The sequence below is a fragment of the Eurosta solidaginis genome, chromosome 5 (assembly GCF_040869045.1).
Source record: "Eurosta solidaginis isolate ZX-2024a chromosome 5, ASM4086904v1, whole genome shotgun sequence".
Classification (NCBI taxonomy): domain Eukaryota; kingdom Metazoa; phylum Arthropoda; class Insecta; order Diptera; family Tephritidae; genus Eurosta; species Eurosta solidaginis.
In genome coordinates this window covers 205,527,075-205,544,249 of record NC_090323.1, presented here as the reverse complement: position 1 = coordinate 205,544,249, position 17,175 = coordinate 205,527,075, and the positions used below count along the sequence as shown (strand labels likewise).

Sequence of the window (17,175 nt, the reverse complement as noted above, 5' to 3'; positions counted from 1 at the left end):
CCGAAAGGATTCCGAAAACTATCCAGAAATGATGCCGGAAAGGTCCTCAAATGATCCCCTAATAGTCCCGAAATAACCGTGACGGGATCCCGAACGGATCCCGACAACTATACAGAAATGATGCCGAAAGGGTCCGCAAATGATCCCGTATTAGTTGAGAAAAAGTCCCGAAATGACCTCGACGGGATCCCGGACGACTCCCAAAAACCGTCCAGAAATGATACCGGTAGGTATCCCAAATGATCCCGAAATAGTCCCGAAATGACCTCGTCGGCATCCCGGACGGATCCCGAAAATTATCCAGGAATGATGCCGGAAAGGTCCCCAAATGATCCCCTAATAGTCCCTATATTACCCTGATGGGATCCCGGACGGATCCCGAAAACCATGCCGAAAGGGTTCCCAAATGATCCCGTATTAGTCGCGAAAAAGTCCCGAAATGACCCCGACGGTATCCCGGACGGATCCCGAAAACCATCCAGAAATGATGCCGAAAGGGTTCCCAAATGATCCCTTATTAGTCGCGAAAAAGTCCCGAAATGATCCCGACGGGATTCCGGACGGATCCCGAAAACCATCCAGAAATGATGCCGGAAGAGCCCCCAAATGATCCCGAAAAGTCCCCAAATGAGCCCTACGAGATCCCGGACGGATCCCGAAAACCATCCAGAAATGATGCCGGAAGAGCCCCCAAATGATCCCGAAAAAGTCCCCAAATGACCCCGACGAGATCCGGGACGGATCCCGAAAACCATCCAGAAATGATGCCGAAAGGGTTCCCAAATGATCCCGTATTAGTCGCCAAAAAGTCCCGAAATGACACCGACGGGATCCCGGATGGATCCCGAAAACCATCGAGAAATGATGCCGGAAGAGCCCCCAAATGATGCCAAAAAAGTCCCCAAATGACTCCGACGAGATCCCGGACGGATCCCGAAAACCATCCAGAAATGATGCCGGAAGAGCCACCAAATGATCCCGAAAAAGTCCCCAAATTACCCCGACGAGATCCCGGACGGATCCCGAAAACCACCCAGAAATGATGCCGAAAGGGTCCCCAAATGATCCCGTATTAGTCGCGAAAAAGTCCCAAAATGACCCCGACGGGATGCCGGACGAATCCCGAAGACCATCCAGAAATGATGCCTAAAGGGACCCAAAATAACCCCGAAAAAGTCCCGTAATGATCCAGTCAACCATCAAGAATTTATCTCTCGAAGGTACGCAAATGATCCCGAAAGTACCCCGACGGGATCCCGGACGGATCCCGAAAACTGTCCAGAAATGATGCCGGAAGGGTTCCCAAATGATCGCGAAATTATCCCGAAATGATTCCGGAATAGTCCCGAAAATGTCCCAAAATAACCCCGACGGGATCCCGGACGGATCCCGAAAACTATACAGAAATGATCCCGGAAGAGTCCCAAAATTATCCCGAAATAGTACCGAAAAAGTCCCGAAATTACCCCGGCGGGATCCCGGACCGATCCCGAAAACCATCCAGAAATGATTCCGGAAGGGTCTCCATATGGGGTGAAGCTAATTATAAAACCATGTTAATAAGGCAGTAGGCGCAGGAGCGAATGAAAAGTTACATAGAAACGTACAGGTAAAGTTAATAAAAGCGTGCTAATAAAAACAATTGAAGGAGGGCGGATGGCGGGGGTAAAAGGAGAGGACCACTGATCGTTCCTCCAAAATTGTCTAGATCTCGATCTGTATGTGCCAGATACCAAAAACTATTGATTTAGGAGAAAATTTATATTGAGTTATAACAATTTATAGATTTTACACCAGAGGGGGGGATAAAGGGGGGAAGGTGCGGAGGGTGTCACTGCTTACTTTGTAAGCCCTCGACTTATTTGATCCCTTGAGTCTGTGATATTGGTGAAGGCCAGTATATGTACGTAAAGTTATAATGTGTAAAAATTATTAAAAAGTAATTGCTCGAAGAGGTCGTGGGACCCCCACCCCTCTTTCCATGCCCGAAAAAAATTTCGCTAGTAGACTACTGTCTGTGTCCCAAATTTCATCAAAATCCGTGTAGCCATTCTCGCGTGATTCAGTCGCAAAGACGAAAAAATATAATAATTAAATTATAACTGTTCCTAGGGGGCGGGGAACACGCCCCTTTTCAAAAATATATAGCTAGTAGAACCTTCTAGACTATTGGCTATAAGTGTGCAAAATTTCATCCAAATCGGTCCAGCCGTTCTTGCGTGATTGAGTCACAAAGACAAACGTCTGGACAAACATCCAAACATCCAAACATCTTAACATCCAAACCTTCCCATTTATAATATATATTAGATATAGATATAGATATATTAGATTAGATATATTAGATATGTTTACATAGAAATATACATATTCTTCATAAAATACTAATATATTTGTAGAATATAAATTGTTATATTGATTGCGAGAAATATTACATTTTAAAAATCGGTGAGGTGTGAAAACTAATGAAAAAACAAGTAAGGAAGGTTAAGTTCGGGTGTAATCGAACATTACATACTCAGTTGAGAGCTATGGTGACAACATAAGGGAAAATAACCATGTAGGAAAATGAACCGAGGGAAACCCTGGAATGTGTTTGTATGACATGTGTATAAAATGAAAGGCATTAAAGAGTATTTTATGAGGGAGTGGGCCATAGTTATATAGGTAAACGCCATTTCGGCATATCGCCACAAAGGTGGATCAGGGTTGACTCTAGAATTTGTTTGTACGCTATGGGTATCAAATGAAAGGTGTTAATGAGGGTTTTAAAAGGGAGTGGTGGTAGTTGTATAGGTGGTCGCCTTTTCGAGATATCGCCATAAAGGTGGACCAGGGGTGACTCTAGAATACGTTTGTACGATATTGGTATCAAATTAAAGGTTTTAATGAGACTTTTAAAAGGGAGTGGTGGTAGTTGTATATGTGAAGGCGTTTTCCAGATATCGACCAAAATGTGGACCACGGTGACCCAGAACATCATCTGTCGGGTACCGCTAATTTATTTATATACCTATGTAATACCACGAACAGTATTCCTGCCAAGATTTCAATGGTTTTTTATTTCGCCCTGCGGAACTTTTTCATTTTATTCTACTTAATATGGTAGGTGTCACACCCATTTTATAAAGTTTTTTTCTAAAGCTATATTTTGCGTCAATAAACCAATCCAATTACCATGTTTCATCCCTTTTTTCGTATTTGGTATAGAATTACGGCATTTTTTTCATTTTTCGTAATTTTCGATATCGAAAAAGTGGGCGTGGTCATAGTCGGATTTCGTTCATTTTTTATGCCAAGATAAAGTGCGTTCAGATAAGTACGTGAACTAAGTTCAGTAGAGATATGTCGATTTTTGCTCTAGTTATCGTGTTAGCGGCCATGCGGAAGGACAGACGGACGACTGTGTATAAAAACTGGGCGTGGCTTCAACCGATTTCGCCCATTTTCACAGAAAACAGTTAACGTCATAAAATCTATGCCCCTACCAAATTCCAAAAGGATTGGTAAATTTTTGTTCGACTTATGGCATTAAAAGTATCCTAGACAAATTAAATGAAAAAGGGCGGAGCCACGCCCATTGTAAAATTTTCTTTTATTTTTATATTTTGTTGCACCATATCATTACTGGAGTTGAATGTTGACATCATTTACTTATATATTGTAAAGGTATTAAATTTTTTGTTAAAATTTTACTTTAAAAAAATTTTTTTTTTAAGTGGGCGTGATCCTTCTCCGATTTTGCTAATTTTTATTAAGCGTACATATAGTAATAGGAGTAACGTTCCTGCCAAATTTCATCATGATATCTTCAACGACTGCCAAATTACAGCTTACAAAATTTTAAATTACCTTCTTTTAAAAGTGGGCGTTGCCACGCCCATTGTCCAAAATTTTACTAATTTTCTATTCTGCGTCATAAGTTCAACTCACCTACCAAATCTTATCGCTTTATCTGTCTTTGGTAATGAATTATTGCACTTTTTCGGTTTTTCGAAATTTTCGATATCGAAAAAGTCGGCGTGGTTATAGTCCGATATCGTTCATTTTAAATAGCGATGTGAGATGAGTGCTCAGGAACCTACATACCAAATTTCATCAAGATACCTCAAAATTTACTCAAGTTATCGTGCGGACGGACGGACGGACGGACATGGCTCAATCAAATTTTTTTTCGATCCTGATGATTTTGATATATGGAAGTCTATATCTATCTCGATTCCTTTATACCTGTACAACCAACCGTTATCCAATCAAACTTAATATACTCTGTGAGCTCTGCTCAACTGAGTATAATAAGTACAGTTTATTACTTACAGAGTTTTATTTAAATATACATATAACTGTATAAGAATTTGCATCATACCGAATTTTTCTGCTGCAACAGAAAACGAATTCAATTTTATAAAATTTGTTGAAATTTAAAATGATTGCTATGTATCTACGAAATGTGATTAAAGGTGTGGTTTGTTTATTTTCTGTAAGCAAAAAGCTTGGATAGCATTTTGAGATTCCCGGGCCCCTCCAAAGCCCGGGCCCGGGGGTAATGACCCCCTCATCCCCCCACCCCCCTCTCGTCGGGCCTGAATCCTGGATGGTGTCTATAGAAGAAGAATCTTGGATTTTTCGAGATACCAGTTTTCCAAAAGATTGACGGTATTTCCACTGAAGCTTTATGCAAATATAAATATTTTTCTGGCAATAAAAGCTTGTTGTTGTTACCACAAAAACACCCTACTAAGGTTAGGGGAGTTTTTAGCCCGACCGCTTTGAGAACGATTTTTCTGATGATATATCCTAACCCTTCGAGTCTGTGGACTTTAGTCGCTTCTTACGAGGGGCATGCCTACCACGGAAATATTTGACGTTACCCGCTTAGTGTGGTTAAGCAAAGCTCAACCACTGCGTAACTGCGTTCATGTTATGTGAATGGATGAAGAAATTCTAGCACACAAAGTATTTCGCTAACCCTAATTTAGCAGCATAGTTAGAGGGAGGTCCTTTGAGTTGGCTTAAAAAGTCGATATAAGCTACGCCCCTCTGGGCGTTTAAGGGCCAAGAAATAATGAGAACCATACGTGAAAAGATTTCATTGCTTAAACAGCCACAATATGTTTATAGTTTCGTCGATTTTAACTTCGCCATGACTACGGGCCAATGAAGTTAAGATAGTCCATTATCAACCCTATTCGCTGAATCTGTTATAGATATATTCTATTATTCATTGCATTGTATTCCATTCTTTGTTTGGACAACCTAACAACTCAACATGGTTACTTACGCGCCAAAACCAACAAAAAACTTACAGTTCAATATCACCTCTACTTTTGTTTACTGCTTTGTCTTGTTTTTATGAAAATGTCAAATATTGAAAAATCAAAATGAATTAAGCTAAAAAGTTTTCACATTTGTAGAATTTTATCGCAGCCAGTTGCTCAAAATATATTCATATATTTCTCTATTTTGCTAAAAAAATATAACTATTTGACCTCAAGAACTAAAAATATTTCAAAGATATAACATTGACCATTTTCGAAAAAAAATGTCTGAACTTCTGGTGGATGTGAAAAAATTGGAGCCACGCGCCATTTTCGGTGCTAACGGTAGAGTCGAAAATGGTTTTCAATTGCATCCGGATAAGGTGAGCATGATATACCCATTGGGCAATAAAATTGGCATATCCAATACGATGACCAATAAACAAGAATTCCTAAGTGGACACACGCATGCAGTTTCATGTTTGACAATAAGCAAAAGGTAAGAAAATTATTCGAAATTTTATATATTGTACCAAGGCGGATTCAGTATCAGATGGTGTTATCTCAACAGCTAACAGCTTTCTGATAATTTCCAAGCAAAGCCTTGGAATATGAAAACGTCAATTAAACGAAATTAAAATAAATGTTTTTTGTTTTGACATTCTTCTGCACAGCGAATTGGGTGAATTCGCTTTGCCACCACCAAGGCGAATGAATGTCAAGTCAAAAGAAAAATTTCATGGATTTCGATTAACAGACATTTTGTTGTACAAGGCTTTGTATGGAAAATTATCTGAAGAAGCAATCAGCTGATGGGATAACACCACCTGGTACTGAATTCGCCTTGGCCACCACCAAGCTGAATTCAGTACTATGTCGTGTTATCCCAACAGCTGATTTCTTAAGCCTAAGGCGAATCCATACAAGGTGATGGCAAGGCGAATTCAGTACCAGGTGGTGTTATCCCAACAGCTGATTGCTTCTTCTTGATAATTTTCCATACAAATCCTTGTACAGCAATATGTCAGTTAATCGAAATCAATGAACATTTTCTTTTTACTTGACATTCTTCTGCAAGGGGAATTGGTTGAATTCGCTTTGCACCACCTGGTATGGATTCGCCTTTAACCAATTCGCCATGCAGTAGAATGTCAAATCAAAAGAAAATTTTCATTGACTGTTGGGATAACAACACCTGGTACTGAATTCGCCTTGGATTCTCCCAAGAACATCGCTACTGAATTCGCCTTGTAATGGACCTTATTGAAAAAATAAAAAGTTCGCCGTAAGTATGACAGCTTTTTTCTTGATCATCATATATAATATAAATACATTATTCGTCATATCACACTCGCCGATATAAAACGAGAGGGAATTTTTAAAGTTATGAATACTGCCGCGTTCCTTTATTTCATTCGCCGTCTCAGCAATATCTAATTGGTGCAGTTAAATACCGCTCGTGAATAGTATTTCAACGGACGTTATTTATTTATTTCCTCTCTCGACGTACCAAAATCACGTTCTTAAAGTCGCTCATCATACTCTTTCTGATGTATGGCTCGGAATCATGGACAGCGTCGACAAAAGATGAGATGGCTCTTGGAATGCTGGAGAGAAAAGCTCTCCCGCAGATTTATGGTTCTGTTCGTAAAGCCGACGGCGAGTAGCGTAGGAGGTATAATGATGTGCTGTATAAGCTTTGCGCAGATAAGAAGATAATGCAGGGTATAAAAACCAAAAGGCTACGCTGGCTAGGTCATGTCATGCGAATGCACGTAAACGCTCCGGCCAAGAAGCGTTTGAAAGCAAATGTTGTGGGAGACCTCCACTGAGTTGGGAGGGGCAGGTGGAGAAAGACCTGATCTCACTTGCTGCTTCGTATTAACGTCAATTATCGCGAAACAGGAATAGCTGGGACTTGTTATAAAACGGCCACAATCGTTTAGACGGCTAGGCGCCAATTAGTGATAATAATGAAAGCCCAAAGCACTGCTTCGCACTCGTGCGCACTTCAAATCGCGCCTTACAGATTAGACGAAGAATCATGAAAAGTGATTCTCAGCGAGACCAAAATATTTGGTGTTGAACGACGAGCTTTTCTTTTTTTAGGTCCTCGATTAAAACAATAATATATCTAACTTCAGTTAATAAAATAATATTTCAGTGGTCAATATTTAGCCTCTGGTCAGCGAAATCACATGGGCTTCCCAGCTTATGTGATCATGTGGGATTTCGCAACGCGCAAACAACTAGCTAGACATGATCTTCACAAAGTTTTAGTTCAATCGATTTCGTTTACGGCCGATGAGAAATGTTTGGTTTCTGTTGGTGGAAAGGATGATGGTACCGTTATTGTTTTGGATACTGATGCGCGGTGAGTCGGTTTTAAGTATGCATTTTTTTTAGATTTAGTCTCCCATCTCGTTTAATTGCTGTGGAAATATGCCTTATGTATGCCTGTGGTAAAAGGCAACTCTCATCCATCTGGGGTTGGGTATAAAACAATTAAGGGAGCGGTTAGGAAGGTGTCCATTGTGTTACCAGAATTTGTTTGAAGACCGGAGGTAAAAAACCAATTAAGCACCAAAACGTATGTTATAAAACAACTCTGTCCTCATGGAAAATACTAGAAGTTTTCAAGGACCTAGCTCAAATGATGCTTCGAGATCTGGCAACTCTGCCACCTTCCCAGTCAACCTTGGCCTCGCGAGTGCAGTACACAAACACTGAATCAGCTCAACTGTTTCTTGCTGCCGCCCGCTCTTCTTACTTTCCTACTTTTACTGTTTATGAAGAGGCCCAAGAAGGTAGTCTTTAGTTAGTATGCCCATTATTAACCTTTAGTCTTCTCCTTTTAAATATAAGAGCAACTTTGTAAGATTTGCACATGATCTTAGAAATTTTGCAGCCCCGTGCTTATATTCACGTTAATTCTGCTTGGTGGATCATATCCAAGTCCTGTCTCCTTTTGATTTTGCCCAAGAGGATTCTGGCATCTACCCTCCACTCATCAAGTATTGCGCCCTCCTTTGAAAACGCATTGGGTTTTTGGTTTGCATCGTGTCTATCCCTTTCTATGTATATATTCCGCAGCTTTCTTCACGGCTACAACTTCTGCCTGAAAGACACTTAAGAGATCTGGCAGGTAGGGGTACCTGAAAAATCTGGATCTGCAAGTAGGAAAGAAGGTACAATCTTCCCCAGCTTAGAATATACCGGCGGTAGGTATGCCTGTCGTAAGAAGCGACTAAAATACCAAATTGAATCAAGGTGTTGTGTAGCGCAACCCTCTCAAGGGCTTGCCAGCGCAATATAGAGCTTCTCCACCCCAATTGTCAACCTCACCTACCCGTGGCGAATCCTGTTTCATTATCAGCCGATGCTCTGGCGACCCCGAGCTTCTGATGGATCTAGGGGGTGGGAGGGACAGTATGGCCTAGAAGGTTTCATGTGGTCATACCAAATCGTTCCCGAGATGGTCGGTCTAGTACTCTAATGGTGCTTGTAACCAGAACGTACCGGATCCATATCCGGCGAGGACTTTCAACATCGATAACACCCCCAAAACCTAAGGGGGGGAAGTGTTTATCGCTACACCAATAACAACAATAATGGCCAAACCGAAGGTCCTTGGCTGAATGGCCGGGAAAAACAACATCGAAATCTTCAGAAACAGTTTTTCAATTAAAAAAACATATCTAAGCGGTGTCGCCCCTCATCAGTGGTTTAGCAACCACTCCGATCCTGCATGAAAAGCTTCTTAGGGCCCCCTACGAGAATTTGTAGGAAAAAAATATAACAGTAGCACGGCGCAAATCGGAAGAGAAGCTTTGCCTAAATCTCCTTTGAGGTATCTCGCGCCTTCTATTTATCTTTGTTTTTTTTTTTTCTGTAGAAAAAGTCTCTAAAATCGATGGGCGACTCAATTTACTGTTAACACTGAAGACAGCTCGCCACTTCGAATGAAACTCTGCAGGTTCCAAATTTATAAGTACTGAGTACTGTGTATGTGTTCCCCGTAGCTAACTAAAACGCTTGAGTTTCTTTTTTGGGCATACTTTCCTTTTTTGTGAAATGGCAGCACTTGTTCAATAATGCGATTTCGTCAATGTTGGTTCTTGTGTTGCCATGGCTATACTTGTAATATCGGGTGTGAAATCTAAAACGGCAAACTCGTCGTATTTTTGGGAGGAGTTTAAACTTATATCTACTGCGCCAACTAGAATACGATCAACTGTGGGACACTTTGGATAAACCCCCTCACCCATATATCTATCGATCAACAATTAAGATAGTTAAGTATGTTTCGAGTATAGCTTGCCTGAAGACTAATGATTCCCCGTAATTGAAGTAAGAATGCCACGCCTGAAGCTTTAGGTATAACGTTACTTCCCATTGCTAACTCGACTCTTCCGTGCATGGATATATTCAAAGCTGTGCGAACGGAATCTCAAAATGATACGCTCGACATTTAGTTATTCGGATACCATAAGTAGGACAATAAATAAGCCAGCTTTATCTGGAAATTGGGAGGTTTTAATTAAAAACTCAAACCTTCGCAGCAAGCTAAACAAGTAGTGGAGGAGGCTCATTCATTTATCAGAGAAAATATTTAGTAAAGACAGCTTTGTTGTTTCGCCTGCTTCTGTGGATTACTTTTCAAAAGACTTGCTTTTCGAAAAGTAAAAAAATATTATTGTTTGAAATAAGAAAACAGTATTGTGGCGAATGTTGACATCACTAGGCTGTTAGGAAATAAACACGCAACAACAAAAGCAGCCACTCTTATATACATGTCCACATTAAAGCTAGCAACACTTATTTAGTTACTCACACATACACACGCATGTGGCTATAAACTACAAATATACACGTATATAGCTGGTAACCAAGCATGAGCTACAAGAGCTCTTGAAGGTGAAACGTCTAGACCTTTGGAGAAATAGGCGAACGATACACGGAGAGTATAAAAGCAGCGCAAACTGAGTAATAAGGAATCAGTTTGATTTAAACACGCATCAGTTGCGAGTGAAGTATAATTGTGGGGTATAGTTGTACTACACGCAAAATAGTCTAATAAAGACCATTTTGCAATACAGAATATTGGAGTGACGTATTCAACAGTTTAGCGCTTCGAACGTTAGCAGAAGGTTTAAAAAAAGCAGAATTTCCCTAAATTACAATATAATTTGAATGTACGCCTTTGATTTGGGGCTGAAAGTTAGACGAGTTCGAACCTTTTTGAGTTTTAGTTCCCTCTATTAAAATTTTGAGAAATCTTTTTGCTAATTCCATTATTATTTTAGTACTCCAATATGTCAGACCCCGGCATCACGCGCGATATCCGGAAATGCGCTTACTGTTTGCTCATTGCACAATAGTCCATGTCATTTCATCGTCGGTGGAGATCGTAAGTATCAGTCGCTTAAACCTGTTTTATTGACTTATTTTAATATTTTTTACGTCAGGACATTTACGAATGTGGAGTATACAGCGTGAACGTAAGAAATTGACCGTTCAAGATGTACATGTGGGCAAAGTTCAACGCATATATACGGGTATGCAGATTGATCCCACCGATCAATATCTTTATCTAGGCACAATGACAGGCGATATTGTAAAAGTTGTACTCAATTGTTGTGATCCTAATAATGTCACTAAACCGGGTATGATAGCTGCCATGGTCGGAGCTTTTGGCAAATTAAATAAACGAAAGCCATACGGCAAAGATTGTGAGCGTTATGTCAATGGTGTACGTCATTTGTATATCGTCAAACCTGGATTGCTATTGGTGGGTGCAGGTGATGGCACCTTGGAGCTAGTTGAAGAACGTAAAGATGTAACACTGGAAGCGATGAAAGATTATCCAAGCCCAACGTGGCCAATGTTGCGCACAGTGAGTTTTACCAAATGTTGATAATGTTTAAAGTTTTCCTCTTTTTCTAATCCATCCAATAGCTTAAGCGGGCCAATGTGCATGGCGCTGTCACTTCTTTGGTGAATATTAATTCCAATGAGTTCTTCGTTTGCACTGATCAAAATGAAATATGGTTTTTGAATATTGCCAAATTTTCATGTAAACTATTGAAGACTTGTCATCTTAAGCCAGTAAATCAAATTGTATTTCCCAAGTGAGTAGTGAACAGTCACATTTTATAAAACTTTTATGTGTAACGTGAGTTTCTATTGATGTCGTTGGCCTGCAAACGAGTGCTCGATCTCTCGAAAAGTCTCAGTCGGTAAATTTATTTATTTTTCCTTTGATATTTCCTTTTTCTTATCCTTTCTTGCCCCCTTTGCCTTCTTTCCCTTTCGTTTTCTGCAATCCACTCCATTTTCGCTTGCCATTCCCCTTCCTATTTAAGAACCGAACATTCCCTTCTATTTACTCTCACCATTCCTTTTTACTCCTCGCTAACTTTCCTTCCCTTACCCTTCCTAATCCTGTTTTTTTGGTTCTCCCTCCTCCCTTAAACTCTCTTATTTTCTGTCTCCGCACATTTTTGTGGTGCTCCGCCTTGAACCCTGGACTCAAGTAAACATTTAGCGGGGACACCCCTCGGAAGTGTTTCGGCAAACATCTGCCATGAAAAGCTTCACAGCGAAAATTCATCTGCCTTGCAGCTGCCGTTCGGAGTCGACATAAAACATGTATGTCCCGTCCAAGTATTGGAGTTTAGATTGGGCTGAACTGGCCGGTCTATGAGGACCTCACATAGACTGAATGAGTGCGTAGTGTTATAAGAAGTTTATTTAATGCCCAAACTGAAAAACCCTATTAAAAACCAGGACCTACAGTTAAAAATACGTCCGTCCTCTTTGCAAATACTAGGCGCTTGCTAGGACCTATGCCACTTGCTGCTTCTAGACAGCTGTATCACTCCCAATAGCTGGAGTCATAGGCTGGCAAGCGCAGGGCACGAGCACAAAACGTGCTCGATCGTTTCCTCCACCAACCCGCACTTCATACATCTGCTATCACTGACCAAGTGTTATTTAAAGGCAGTGTTCAGTCAGAATACCCGTCATGAGTGCAGAGTCCTCTTATTTTTAATGATAGGAGCATCTTAGTTATACTAAGGCAATCTTCGACACTTTACAGCCCCGCGCTTGGACCCACTCCTTTCCCGCTTTGTCGATCATGTGCACCTCTCGCCTTCTCTTAATATCGTTTAACCTAATTGGGCGTTCGTCCTTTTTTATTCCCATATGCCAATATAGATGTATGCTTTTCCCCGTCCCGATTCTTTCCAGGGATTGCTGACACACTAACACACTAACACACTTTTAGATGCTGTGCTATGTGAGATTATTGCCTTTATTTCTGCTAGGCTGTCAATATAAAAGTTGACACGGCTGCAGTTTAAGTTATTATCTTCCAGTGTTTCTACTGCCAGGTATTGGTAATTAATGGACGGCACCATCCACTTTCCCTATGTCTATATTGACCGGTCAGTTCAACCTAACCTATCATAAAAATATAAATATATGTATACCCAATCAAAGTCGCTGATGAGATGACTCCGATATAGATAAAGCGAGGTTATTTATATAGGCGAAAAATCTGCTCTAAACGCATTTTCGAATTCAGTCACTGGACACTGTCACCGCGTAGTTGCTCCTACCACATACCAAAAAGCGCTCGCCATAAGACGCTGGCCATATAAGAAGGAAGGGATACGAGTGCGCGTTTCTAATTTGAGCACCAAATTGCAAAATAACGCAGGGACGTAGCCTACCAGAACACAACTCTCAGAACTGGCTCGTCATGTCTCCTTATAACGTCGAAATACCAGTTTCATAGCGAGGAGAACCAAAGAGCTTATTGAAAAGCTTAACAAATAGTTCTAATTAGGCCATAAATAATATTCATAAAACATTTGGTTGTTGTTATTGTTGTAGTTATAAAGAAACTCCAAGAATTTATCGACTGTTATCGACATTGATGGTATTTAGCGAGATATAGAGCCGGTACTCCCGGCCTTTTCGGAATCCATTTATCATGGCCGATACGAAAATTCGCCGCTATTTTTCTGTCCTAGCGCTTGTACACCTATCTGACCCTGTATCAGGTTCCCATATAAGAGGTGGATATGGAAATCGAAAGACTGGAGAAACATCATAAGTGGTGTACCTATTAGAGGCATTTGGAAAAAAGTCCGTGAGGACCTCACAAAGAATGAGTCCATAGTGTTATCAGACCAGGACCAGGTAAAAATAGCTCCGTACTCTTGGCAACTACGAGAAGCTTCCTAGGATCTATGCTACTTTCTGCTTAGTCTTGCGAGTGCAGGGCAGGAGCACAAACGTACTTCCTACATCTGCTAACACTAACAATTCCTAATTTAAAAACGCCAGAGGATATTGTCAGAATTCCCATCATAAGCCTAACATCCCCTCTTTTCATTGATAAGGGTAACTTTGTTAGTCTTAGGTTGTAAGATTTGTACATGAACTTCGACAGTGCTCCGCGCTTGGTTCCACGCTTTTCTTGCTTGGTCGGTCATGTAAAGTTCTCGCCTCCTTTTAATCGCGCCCAATCTAATAGCGCCCTATTTAACTACTTTTTCGTTTCCATATGCGCAGATGTATATTTCTCCCTATCCCGATTCTTCCCAGGGATTACTTGTCTCGGCATACAACCCACAGCGCCCTTTATATATACATCCATCTATACCACTGTCATTTAATAGTTATACCTCGTTATTTCCAGAAACCTGTCTACAGTTTTTGCCTCGGCTGGTTATCAAAGCATACGAATTTGGTCGATCGGACGACTGCAAGAGCTATTACGTATCATGGTCTACAACTTTAAATGTGTCTCCTTGCAATTTACTAATGATGGCAGCAGCATTGTCTCAGCCTGGAATGATGGTGTCATACGCGCATTTACCCCTATCAGTGGACGTTTGATCTACGCTATACCGAATGCCCACAATAAAGGTTTGTTTAGCAACATTAGAAAGAAGATACAATGAATACTCAACTTTTGTTTACTCTGTTGGCTTCTTCCGATCTTTCTTAAATGGCCAATGGAAGTCGAGCGAATAGACCATTTCATATCATCCCAAGCAGATACAAATATAACAGTTTTCATAAAACTCATCTTTGGCTTTTGTCGTCATAGAACTTCTTAAATTTGTATTCCACTTCTTGAGTTAACTTATCATATCATCTGCTACTTGCAATCTTTAATGAGCAATAGCTTGAAAATCTTCTGGAAAAAATAATTTACTTCCATATCCTCCAATCTTATCTTAACTGGATCATCGTTACATGGTTGATCCGTTGGTTAGTGTGTGGAGAGGAGTTTTGATGGCAGATCTTAACCTTCATGTGCCTGGTAGTCTACATTTGTAGCAATTTGGGGAAAAAAGTCAAATAAAACAAAAAGTTGCGAAACAACAATGCCCGAGGTTTTCAGTAGCTTCCTAATTATCGATTCTGAGTCGATTAAGAGCATAATATCACTGGAACTATTATTTGCCTGACACCCAGGCCCTATTTGAAAAAAACATCATCTTGCAGCCGGTAGTCTACATTTGTAGTCACTATATAAAATGTATGCAAAATATTATATGAATCGTTCTATCCACTCAAAAGTGAGATATATATGGGAAAGAACTCAAATACTAATCGAGCAACCAACGTAGGAGAAGGTGTTGTGCAAAGGTTTGTATGCCATTGGGAGAACACAGGAAGGACTATAATTTGTGACAATTTTTTTTATCGCTAAACTTGGGCAAGTATTCAATGTCCAAAGGTCTTGCACTTCTTTGTACTGTTCGCCAAAATAAGACTTTTGTACCAAATGAAATGATGGCTGACCGCAATCGAGCAGAAGAGCCTAACATTTTCGGGTTTCTCGATGGAAAGTTTTCCTTGGTATCTTACGTCCCAAAAAAAGGCAGATCATCCATAATACTTTCCAGTACACCTTTGACAGATTCAATTGTAGTTGAAAAGAAAAACAAGCCCACAATATATCCTTGATTACAATACAAACAAAGGAGGCGTCGACGGAATGGATAAAATGCTTTCTGCATATTCAACGAAACGCGAAACTTTGCATTGCCCTTGGCCATGTTTTATAACATGCTAGATATGTATAAGTGAACTTGCACCATTCATCATTTACTCGGAAAATAGTCCATATGACCGTCGTACAGACGCGCGACGAAAGTTCTTGCGGAGCTGGGCCAAGCAGCTTTTTATGCCAGCAATGGAACAACTCTCTAAAGTTCCGCGGGTGGTGGGACACATCCAAACACGTAAAGCTATCGAAATGGCACTAGATGGTTCCTTTGCTGCCACTTCTGAAGGTGATTTATCCATTTTATCTGATATTTCCAGCGATAAACAACCAGCATATTCCTGTTGTCAACACTGTGAAATCGTAAAAGTACACGCAAAATCTGTAGTTGGTGTAAAAAAGTAGTGTGCGATGGCCATGCCGAAACATATACTTTGCGAAAATGCTGTTCAGTTCCTGAAAACTAATACATTTTTTGGCTTAAAACTATTACCTGAATTCAATATTTTTAAATAAAATCGTTGGTACACACGTACACGTCAAATAATCACCATACAAGTATTTTTATCTAAACATTATCGTGGTTTTACATGCAGTTACATACTTGCTACAAATGTAGACTTCCGACCGTATACGTAAGTTTTATATCCCGGGCACATGAAGGTTAAAGAAGCTTCCCGGCCCAACATCCTTGAGCTCTGGAGGTTGCGACAAAGGTATTGCTTGCCATCCGTACTTCCGTCCTTATAGCAATGCAGTCGTTGCGATTTCGCGGTTTCCAAGTCAGGGAGAAGCTATGCCGACTAATAAAAATCACTCCTTACACTGATCAACCAGCTTTGATTTTATCGCCGCTGATCCGGGGGCTCGAAGAACCGCCAGGCTATCGCAAAAGAGAGCAATACCCTATTGATGGTATTATTTGTATCCAGCAATGCCTCCTGGATGGCGAAAATATCGGATTGGAACATTCTTACTGAATCCAGCAAACTTATAATAATTGACGTGGTCAAGAAGTCATCCGTCCGTGAACGCCGATATGTTGTAGACTGTAGTTTTGTGACACCGGAGACATTAACGATGATCGTGCCCGTATATACGATCTACCCAGATGTCCAACCACCCTGCGCCTAGAAGCTCTTAGTGGCTTCATTTAGCACGAAGGGTAGCAGATTTGATTTCTTGTTTTGGCCAAGATCGTCCAGAAAAATAATTTGCTCGATTTTGATATTGTTAATTCCTATGGAACTTCGCTATTGGTCGCGGCAGCACCTTTAAAGAGTTGACGTCGAAGAACATCAAAGAAAGTGTAATAATGAGTTCCCTTATCCCTGTCTATGGGGGCGCTATTCTTTCCAGCAGCAGTTCTTTGCAGCTGGGTAGTCCCGAGCTTTTTTTTTGAGTGGGGAGGGAGAGGGGGGGGGGGGGGGAGGAATTATATATTTAATACCGAACGAAATACTACATATGTTACGTTCATATGTCGCAAGTACATTGACCGAAATTTATCTTCGTCGTTTCTCCTCTCATACCCCCATTAAAACAGTGATTCGTATTGTAACGAATTTAGTGAAATTCCACTTATTCCAAACCTGCTAATGTTCGAATCGGTAAACTGTTGAATAAATAACTCCAATACTCAATAATGCAAAATGGTCTTTATTAGACTACTTTGAGGTACTTCACAATAACACTTAACTTCACAAACAATAGCTTAAAACTGATTACTGACTACTCAGCTTGTGCTGCTTTTATACTCTCCGCTGCTTCATTCGCATACCTCTACTAAGCTCTAGTAATTTTTCGAATTTCATGCTTGGTTACCAGCCATAGACATGTATATTTGTAGTGTGTAACCATTTACGTGGATATGTGAGTACTACT

The 17,175-nt window shown here is 40.5% G+C and overlaps 1 protein-coding gene across 1 annotated transcript in view; it reads left to right on the top strand.

Annotated features, from left to right (window-relative positions):
- The window catches only part of LOC137254602 (cilia- and flagella-associated protein 52), a 51,668-nt gene that overhangs the window by 24,958 nt on the left and 9,535 nt on the right, over window positions 1-17,175 (top strand). Inside the window, exons 3-8 of the mRNA XM_067792395.1 lie at window positions 5,515-5,757; window positions 7,423-7,632; window positions 10,565-10,668; window positions 10,727-11,154; window positions 11,217-11,389; window positions 13,972-14,201. Coding sequence (XP_067648496.1) covers window positions 5,543-5,757; window positions 7,423-7,632; window positions 10,565-10,668; window positions 10,727-11,154; window positions 11,217-11,389; window positions 13,972-14,201 — 1,360 coding nt within the window. The 5' untranslated portion in view covers window positions 5,515-5,542. The remainder of the gene's footprint in view (window positions 1-5,514; window positions 5,758-7,422; window positions 7,633-10,564; window positions 10,669-10,726; window positions 11,155-11,216; window positions 11,390-13,971; window positions 14,202-17,175) is intronic.